This window comes from Aplysia californica, unplaced genomic scaffold (genome assembly GCF_000002075.1).
Source record: "Aplysia californica isolate F4 #8 unplaced genomic scaffold, AplCal3.0 scaffold00282, whole genome shotgun sequence".
Lineage (NCBI taxonomy): Eukaryota > Metazoa > Mollusca > Gastropoda > Aplysiida > Aplysiidae > Aplysia > Aplysia californica.
In genome coordinates, this window is record NW_004797552.1 from 301,804 (window position 1) to 312,386 (window position 10,583).

Sequence of the window (10,583 nt, forward strand, 5' to 3'; positions counted from 1 at the left end):
ACCCCCCCCCCTCTTCCTCTTCCAAACACCACCACCACCACCGGCGGCACATTCCCACACGCCTGTTGTGTTTACTGCACTGGTCAACACACACTTTGCCGCCTCAGATTGAAGACTTTGCTCTAAGCTAATTTGGGGTCGCTGGTTTTACAAACGGCATTAGTTTGTGCGTACCACGTCAGGCTTTTGCTCTCAAGAAAAGAGGCCTGTTTTCAAGTCAACATTATGATAATATTCAGGAGTTTCCAAACAGCATAACCTTTAGTTTAATTTAAAACCTCACTTTTATTTATGATCCATGAATCAGAGTAACCCGTCGAACCATTAAATTATGAGTGACTTTTCACCCATTATAATTAAGTAATTAATTATATAATTATCACAACCACAGAGAAAGATCCTGCCAAAGCAGGCTGTTGGTAGATGCTCTCCTCTATATTATATCCTACTTTTTTGTATCCCAGTAACTACATCATTAATCATCTTCATTTCTTAACGTCAAAATGTAGCCGTTTGTTATCCTTCCAGTATCCCACAAAATGCTGTTTGTTTATTTGTTTGAGTAAAGAGAATCACGGCGACACAATAATTATACTGGTCACTAAGTGCAGGGGCGGACAGACGGACGGACGGACGGACGGACGGACAGACGGACGGACGGACGGACAGACTGACGGACAGACAAACAGAACAGTAACTAGTTAACTTTTCTTTAAAAATTTACTGCACTTACAACATAAATATAGGTCATATAAATGCCAAAGATTAGAGGTGTTACTAGACTGTAACATACAAAAAAAGGAGGAGAGATGATAAAAGGACAATAATGAATGTTTCATAGGAAAGAAGAAGTAAACCACACCAGAGCACCTGACAATAACCCACAGAGTAAAGACAAGCATATCGACACAGTAATGGCCATAAAGTGCAGACAGACAGACAGACAGACAGACAGACAGACAGACAGACAGATAGACAGACAGACAGACAGACAGACAGACAGACAGACAGACAGACAGACAGACAGACAGACAGACACACACACAGACAGACAGACAGACACACACACAGACAGAAACAGACAAACAGACAGACAGACACACACACACAGACAGAAACAGACAAACAGACAGACAGAACAGGAACATCAGAGGGTAAGAAAAGAAGTAGGACCTACCAGTGGCACCCTCCAAGCCCCCATCCCCAGAATCCAACATTTAGTTTAGTTTTAGTAGAGGTTTTACGGCGCTCGCAACTGTATAAGGTCATATGAGCGCCAGAAGATTAGAGGTGTTACAAGAGAGTAACAAACATAAAAAAAAGAAGAAGGGGGAGATAAGGACGATAGATGTTTCATAGGAAAGAAGAAGCAAACCACACCAGAGCACCCGCCAACCACCGACTATCCAACATTACATCCTCAACCCAACAGCCGCCTCAACCCAACAGCCGCCTCAACCCAACAGCGTGAGAACAAACACCAGATAAACAAAAGACATTATCCTGATTATCTCTTCCCAAGCACTGGCTGACTGACAGAACTGGGTCCTGGTTCGCATCTCTTCCTTACACTGCCGCTGACCAAGAGATAAAACTAAGAGTAGAGTCTATCGCCACACACACAATTCACATCATTATTTATCACTATCAAACAAAACATTGGAGCCTTCACTGGTGCATACATGTAATTAATTACAACAGTCAAAAACGGTCAAAGATGGCCACCCATTGTCAAGGAGAAAAGTTTCCGCTTTAGACAGGTGGCGGTCTTACGCAATGCAATTAAAATGTATAAAAAATGGAATGGGAGAAATGTGGGAAGTGGCTGTTTGCACAACAGATGGTTGTCATACACGCGGTCCTAAAGTAAGTACTTTCAATTGTATACCTTGTAACTCTATAACTATATATATATAATCTGAACTAAGATCAAAGAATTCACTTCATTGACAGTCTAGCACCTCTCCTTTCTTTGGATTTACCAAAGAGTTTTAAAAATGTGTTGCAATAAAAGTAGTTAAACCAATGGTGGGTTGTATTTTTTCAACCAAGCACAAATTCTCAGATTCAGAAATATTACGAGGCATAAACCACATTATAACAACACAAACATTGCTCCAAAGACGCTCTGTACATCACTGCATGTGACCCATTCAAGAAAGCCTCCCAATTTCTCACAACATGATGATCATAGCTGAACCCCTCCCCACCACAACATAACCTAGTTCCTATAAGCAGAGGTATACCATGTAGTCATGGCATTCATGGGCTTGCAACCTCCAAAACTGATCTTCCTATGTACAGCTAATGTCCGCAGCACTTAGATTTAATGTAGTCCACAAGATGTAACTGTTCAAAATACTCCTGGGAATAAGATGCACATTTTTATCCTCAATCAACTTGTAAATTTCTCAAGCAAATTACCAAAGATTGAAGGCCTTCTTTCTAGTAGAAGATATTATAGTCTCTTAATTTTAATACAACATCAATTTATTTATTAAAAATATTAAAACATCCAATATTATATAATACTGGTTATGTACTTAAAGACAAGAGAAAACCTTTGATATAATGCATCCTATTTGGGCCAGAATGTGTCTGTTCATGTTACAATGAAATGCAACCCAGTGTTTTATATAATAATAGTTCATCTATCAACGTCTGATGAAACCAATGCATCTGCAGAGGATGTGAAATAGAAGAAATAAGAATTAAGATGATTTCAACTTGTAACTTACTATGGCCAATGAGACCAAGTGTAACTTGTAAGAAAAAACTATTCTTCAACTCAAGACTGTCAAAAGCACAATTGCTCAGTCCATCTCCATAGCATCTAGAACAAAATTCTCTGCCTAAGACTCCAAAGTCAAGGAGTTTAGTTTCGGAAAAAGCGGAAAGTAAGGCAAATCAGATATTTGCGAAGTTGGAGATTTTGAAGATAACAGACGACTGAGTCGGAAAAATCTTCCCTTACTACCCTATGACATGACACTATTTGGAGTGACCTCACGGTGATCTGTACTAAATTAACAGAATGTACAGTCATCAAAGTACCAAAACTGTCAAGAAGACAATTTACACAAAATTCACTTCATATATGTAATTTTTCAATGTATAAATATTTCTATAAACATCAAACCTGCTCTAGCAGCTACCTGTCTAAGACAATCACCTGTACAAACGGACACTTCACATCTCCCTGGGGGTTTTTCTGACAGGACACTGCCCAAGATGACCATCTGAAAAAACTTTTTTCCTTGACAACGGGTGGCTGTCTTATCAACTGTACTGTCAAACTATGACTACATTTAATCAAGACAATAAAAGAGCCGAGTGCATATAAGGTTGACAATACACAATATTTTAAGCTTTATTAAAATTACAATTTTTATTTTTCACAGCATAAGGAAACTGCTCTAGGAGGTTAGCACACTACAGCACAAGTCACCAGAGATGCTCATTCAATCTGGCTTCAGGATCTCCTATTGCCCAGAGGCAGTCTCAAACACTGGCCAGGCAAAACTATACTCTAAGGGGAAAGTTCAAGCCCGAAATGAATTAGCTTTTCTCGCAATAAAAAAAAAAAAATCTTGGCAAATTAAACTAGATCTATAATTTAGTGAACTCGCAAAATGTTAAAATTTTAAAAAGCATTGGAACACATTGGCCTAGGACAACTCAAATTTTTTCATAAAAAAGCAAGCCAAAAACATTGGCAGAAGTTGTCTGCTAAACAAGACTGTGTCATGCAAATAAATGCTGCAATGGAAAATCAAAATATAAATTCTGAGAAATTTCATGCGTGCATGTAGAGACAGTGACAGTGGTAGGCCTAGATTCTAGATCTAGATTCTAGATCTAGATTAGATCTACTGGTACGATTCAGAGAGTGGGTGTTAATTTTTTATTTAAGTGGTGGCTCGCTTTGAAACATCACTCCCATTTATTATTTAATTAATGAGATTAGAAAGTAAGAGGGAATCTCTCTCTGTCTCAAAATCAAACTTTCTCCTCTGCTGTGCATGAGTAGAGAGGCACGCTGAAGCTAATAATGTCTTTAGAATCCAGACCCAGTTATAATAGTAATACTGACAATAAAATAATAAATTGAGTGAACAGGGGAAAAAGCCCAGAGTCCCAGAGAGTGAAGTTTAACTCTAGCCTACAAAGTAAGTCAGTGAAGTGAGCGGCATTAGAGATCTACAATCTAGATCTAGATCTAGTCAGTGGATAACGGCTTTTCCAGGTCGCAAAAGATCTAGAATCTAGATTCTAGATCTAGAATCTACTGTGTTACATAAACTCCTCTCCACTACTTCTTCTACACAGTACTCCCACTGGCTGTGTAGACCTTCTACTTCTTGGTAGTTTTGTCACATCCACCGACACTGTGTAACGACCGTGTACCTCTCTAGATCTAGATCTAGAATCTAAGATCTAGATCTAGATCTAGATCTAGAGAATCTAGATCTAGATAGATTAACTTCAAATCTCAACGAACATGATTGCAAAATCCGACTATCTAGAGAAAAAAAACATTCATCTCATAAAACCTTGGTCGCCTTCGACAGCTCATCAAGAGATGAGATAAAGTAAGGAACCATGTCATGGAAAGTTCCGTTATCACCGGAGAGGAGAGTGATGATCATCAGATTGATGATGATGATGATGCCGAGTTGGAGGAAGGAAGCACTGAAAATCAAACATTCGAGATATATAAAGTGATGTCTCTTACCTGATCGCCTGCTCTGGTGACATAGAAAACTATGCCAATCAGCCAGATGCCCGCAATGAGCACTAGCAGCCTAAATTTCCGTCGAACCATTCAAGACCGTTTGGGTGTTTCGAGTCTGTCCAAGTGCTACATTGTTTCTGAACTATATAAACGTCGAACTTGTCAAAAGAAAACTAATTTCAACCAATGAAATGGCTTGAATTCGTTCCGTGCGAAATTTCTATGCGAAAAGTTTACAAACCGTCAAACAAACGGTCTACTTTCGTTTTCTCGGTTGGCTCGCACTTCGTAAGGAGTTGCATTCGCTTAGTTTGTTTTTTAAATTGATCGAGTGGAGCTTGCGGTTTTGTCCATCGGTCTGACGCCAAACATTGTTATTATAAATCTGTGGGATAGGTCTGAGATTGCTTCTTCTTTTCACAAGCAACCCCCTGGAAGTAGTGAGCTGCAAAGCAGGATAAATATGATAGCATAACTCAGTAGCCTAAATTACTCTGTGTAGTTTATAGTGTAAAATGTACAATCCTGTCAAATGCTGTGTCTGTTTGTGGGGAGGGGGGTATTGGTTTCTTTACCCCCCTTTTTATTTATTTATTTATTTTTTTTTGCTTATTGCATTTATAATTCTTAACTTTTCAACATCATTAGGAGGTGGAAAGACATAATTTACTTACAGAAAAAAAACCCATGCCACAGAAGACACAGGCCCATTCACTATTCATGTAGGTCCCGTACATCACGTGTGTCACAGGCTTGGTCTCTGATCTCACACATGGACCTGAAAATTACGCTATTAATAACAACAACCCCCCCCCCCCCCCCCCAATCCACTCAGACATACACAACATTAAAATGGGGAAAACAAAATTACGGAAAATTGCATAATATATAATCATTCTAAATCTGTCTGGTCTAAGTGGTAAGTGATATATTTCTGGCAACATTGTAGATCTAACTACGTATCAGTGATGTATTTTCCTGGTGTGAATGAATGGTTGGGACTGCACCACAGAGTGATCCCTATAGTGTACATCTATGGCCTGCACACAAAAGCGCAAATTTTTAATGTGATGCTTAGCTTAGCGCAAGGCAGTTTTTTATTTTCAAGGGAAATAATTCAGATATCCCTATCAAACTTTTAAAAATGACAAGATTGCGTTCCCTTTTTTAGAAAAAAAATCAGTGTACAACGAAATAGGCTAACTCAGCAAAGGAGGAACAAGGCATTTTGAGGAAAACCAAAAATGAAATAGATCTACATTACTTCCCACGTTTTTGTACAGTACAGCTGACCTTCCAAGCCCGATATTAGGCGACTCATCAGCTAGGTTTGAGCCCTGGGTACTTAGATGGACCAGAAGAGGTACGTAAACATTTTCCGAACCACGTCAAAACCCAAATTATCCAAAAACTGATCCAGCTTGCTTTTCCCTTGTACGTTTCAGATGTTTGTGCAACAGGAGCTGCTCTCTCTCTCTCTCTCTCTCTCTCTCTCTCTCTCTCTCTCTCTCTCTCTCTCTCTCTCGCTCTCTCTCTCTCTCTCTCTCTCTCTCGCCACTCTATAGTTGTCCGCCGATAGGATGATGACTGCCCTCATAATTGTGTCAAGTCCTTTCCAGATTGGGGGAGGGGGGGGGGAGGGGGGGGCGGAGACGTCTGCTAAAACCAATCCCCAACCGACAGACTTTGCCATAGATCTAGAGAGCGAAACACTTGACGCATAGAGATGTAGGAAGTACTATGACCCAATACACTTCCTACATCTATGACTTAACGTGATATTCGAAAAGTAATACAGACCATTTCTGAAATCAGCTACCCCAAATTAGCCTAAAACAAGTGTCAAGCCTAAGGCCGCAAAAGTTGTGCAGTGACTGTGAGGGCAAGGAGGGCGCTCCGTCAGCTCTGCTGGTACATGTACAATGTATCATGTATCACGCTGGGCTATGGAGCGGAGGTCCCTGCACATGGTTCAAATACTACCAGAGTGAACGTTCTCGATCTCAGGTCATTTTGTGAGGTTTTCAAGGATAGCAATCCTTTTGGCTCGTTCTTATCGGAGACGGAAGTTAAATTTGGAGGTCCTGCCTCTTAGTTACTTAATAGTGTTGATAGGGGAGTTAAACTCATACACTTGTTTTACTTACTGAGGGCTAGATCAATGTCATGAGGGAAGTGCAAGAAAGTCGATCATGTATACGTTTGTAAGTTAGTTTGTAGAGTTTAGATTTACGCCATGCACTTGAAACACAATTAATTCATGTAAGTGCCCTAGATTAGAAATGTTATTAGAAAGTAGTATACCAAACAAAACAAAACAAAAAAAGAACGGTCAGAAAAAGACGAATAGATATTTGAATGGAAAAAAAGAGCAAACTACACTAGTGCACGTGCCAACCGCCCACTGTCTGATGTTGACGCACGTTTTTGAACCTTTGTACCCGACTGTCTCTGGTTCCGCTTCCAAGAGAGGAGTCAGTCCACCAGCGTGTGTGACGTGGCGATGAGGCGCTTCACTGTCGCACAGTCGCACGCAGGAGATCCAATAAAAAATGTATTTATTTATTTATTTTTTATTTATTTTTTAATTTATTTTTTTATTTATTTTTTTTTTTTTTGGGGGGGGGGTTTAACTATCTATAGTATTTTATGGCGCTCACAACTGCATAAAGTCATATGAGCGCGCAGGTGGCGGCCGAAGCCTATTCTGGTCGATTTTGGACCGGGATCTTTAACGTGCGCAACTTTCACACGCGAGATAGGACGAGACGCAAATTCGATTCCCGAGTGGGAAAACAATTCCTGTCGAGTTTTGTTAACTTTGTCTAATGTTTCTCTGACCCCCCTCTACCTAGACGGTCAGAGAACTATGTAAGAACGTAGCCCTCTGCACATCTGTCCCTGCCTCTTCCTCAGTTTCCATCTGATCTCTGTCGGTGTACGACGGGCTCTCGCTGCTATACTGTCTGAGTCTTGACACAAGTTGCTATAATACTGTCTGAGTCTTGACACAAGTTGCTATAATACTGTCTGAGTCTAGACACAAGTTGCTATAATACTGTCTGAGTCTTGACACAAGTTGCTATACTGCCTGGGTCTAGACACAAGTTGCTATACTGTCTGAGTCTTGACACAAGTTGCTATACTGTCTGAGTCCTGACACAAGTTGCTATACTGTCTGAGTCTTGACACAAGTTGCTATAATACTGTCTGAGTCTTGACACAAGTTGCTATAATACTGTCTGAGTCTAGACACAAGTTGCTATAATACTGTCTGAGTCTTGACACAAGTTGCTATACTGCCTGGGTCTAGACACAAGTTGCTATACTGTCTGAGTCTTGACACAAGTTGCTATACTGTCTGAGTCCTGACACAAGTTGCTATACTGTCTGAGTCTTGACACAAGTTGCTATAATACTGTCTGAGTCTAGACACAAGTTGCTATAATACTGTCTGAGTCTTGACACAAGTTGCTATAATACTGTCTGAGTCTGTTTGTTTGTTTAGTATAGGGTTTTACGGCGCTCGCAACTGCATAAGGTCATATGAGCGCGCGGGACTCACCTAATACATTTTCGTTGGTAGGAAATTTTGAATTTTGCCCGGGTGGCGGCCGAAGCCTACTCTTATCGATTTTAGACCACCAAGGGATCTACCAGAAGATCAGGGGTGTGGCAGAAAGACAGCAGTTAGGAGGAGCCAAGGAGTAGCAGAAGAAAGGCTGCAGAAAGAGTCAGGAGCCCAGAGGAGTGGGCAAAGGATGTGAGGGGGTGGGGGAAGAAAGTGGAAATGAAAGCAGACAACAGAACATTGTTAGAGATCAGGAAAGGATGTGAAAGGAGACAATTTTAGAGAAGAAAAATTTTTTTGGTCGCTACCCGGAATCGAACCCGGGACCTTTGAATGAGAGGCCAACACCTTAACCTCTAGGCCACGAGAGCCCCCTGTCTGAGTCTTGACACAAGTTGCTATACTGTCTGAGTCTTGACACAAGTTGCTATAATACTGTCTGAGTCTTGACACAAGTTGCTATAATACTGTCTGAGTCTAGACACAAGTTGCTATAATACTGTCTGAGTCTTGACACAAGTTGCTATACTGCCTGGGTCTAGACACAAGTTGCTATACTGTCTGAGTCTTGACACAAGTTGCTATACTGTCTGAGTCCTGACACAAGTTGCTATACTGTCTGAGTCTTGACACAAGTTGCTATAATACTGTCTGAGTCTTGACACAAGTTGCTATACTGCCTGGGTCTAGACACAAGTTGCTATACTGTCTGAGTCTTGACACAAGTTGCTATACTGTCTGAGTCCTGACACAAGTTGCTATACTGTCTGAGTCTTGACACAAGTTGCTATAATACTGTCTGAGTCTGTTTGTTTGTTTAGTATAGGGTTTTACGGCGCTCGCAACTGCATAAGGTCATATGAGCGCGCGGGACTCACCTAATACATTTTCGTTGGTAGGAAATTTTGAATTTTGCCCGGGTGGCGGCCGAAGCCTACTCTTATCGATTTTAGACCACCAAGGGATCTACCAGAAGATCAGGGGTGTGGCAGAAAGACAGCAGTTAGGAGGAGCCAAGGAGTAGCAGAAGAAAGGCTGCAGAAAGAGTCAGGAGCCCAGAGGAGTGGGCAAAGGATGTGAGGGGGTGGGGGAAGAAAGTGGAAATGAAAGCAGACAACAGAACATTGTTAGAGATCAGGAAAGGATGTGAAAGGAGACAATTTTAGAGAAGAAAAATTTTTTTGGTCGCTACCCGGAATCGAACCCGGGACCTTTGAATGAGAGGCCAACACCTTAACCTCTAGGCCACGAGAGCCCCCTGTCTGAGTCTTGACACAAGTTGCTATACTGTCTGAGTCTTGACACAAGTTGCTATAATACTGTCTGAGTCTTGACACAAGTCCAAACTGTTTCATTTGTTGCTTTGGCTATCTATGTACTCCTACTAGAGGGAGTTGGGCTAACTAGTTGCTCTCTGCTGTTAATCTAATCTGGTTTCTCCCCCTGTTTCTTCCAAGTCGGGAACTGTTGAGATCGGGCCATGATGAAGTAGGCATATCAAATTACGGGGTGCCCACTATGGCTGGGATCGGCCGACTCAGTCGCACGGTGTGCCCACTACGGCTGGGATCGGCCGACTCAGTCGCACGGTGTGCCCACTACGGCTGGGATCGGCCGACTCAGTCGCACGGTGTGCCCACTACGGCTGGGATCGGCCGACTCAGTCGTACGGTGTGCCCACTACGGCTGGGATCGGCCGACTCAGTCGCACGGTGTGCCCACTACGGCTGGGATCGGCCGACTCAGTCGTACGGTGTGCCCACTACGGCTGGGATCGGCCGACTCAGTCCTACGGTGTGCCCACTACGGCTGGGATCGGCCGACTCAGTCCTACGGTGTGCCCACTACGGCTGGGATCGGCCGACTCAGTCGCACGGTGTGCCCACTACGGCTGGGATCGGCCGATCACCCGACGCGGTCGCCTAAAAAACAAACGTGTTTGTTTTCAGTTTCAGGCGACCGAGTCGGGTGATCGGCCCGATCCAGCCGTAGTGGGCACCCGGGGAACAGTTGTATGCTGTGGCTGACATACATGACGGTATATCCGGTATCCATGACTACCCCGGGTCACCTGCAGGTACTTATAGGGCTAAACTAGGGGCTCAGGTGAAACAGTGATAGGCCTTGTCGAAACAAAAGTAAGGAGAAAAAAGAGGTTATCAATAACGTTCTTATACTCTCAGCGTCCAGGTAATAATAATAATATAGCTCGTGCGTAGCCTACAGTGTTACCATGACGACGCCTGTCAGACATGCCATGGAGACCGGGGGGGGGGG

General features: G+C 42.4%; 1 protein-coding gene across 1 annotated transcript in view; it reads right to left on the reverse strand.

The window, feature by feature from the left end:
- LOC101856906 (polypeptide N-acetylgalactosaminyltransferase 2) overlaps positions 1–4,897 on the reverse strand; it is a gene marked incomplete in the record, with an annotated part of 65,684 nt that extends 60,787 nt beyond the window's left edge. Inside the window, 1 exon segment of the mRNA XM_013084269.2 lies at positions 4,736–4,897. Coding sequence (XP_012939723.1) covers positions 4,736–4,825 — 90 coding nt within the window.
- Between the last annotated feature and the right edge of the window lie 5,686 nt (positions 4,898–10,583).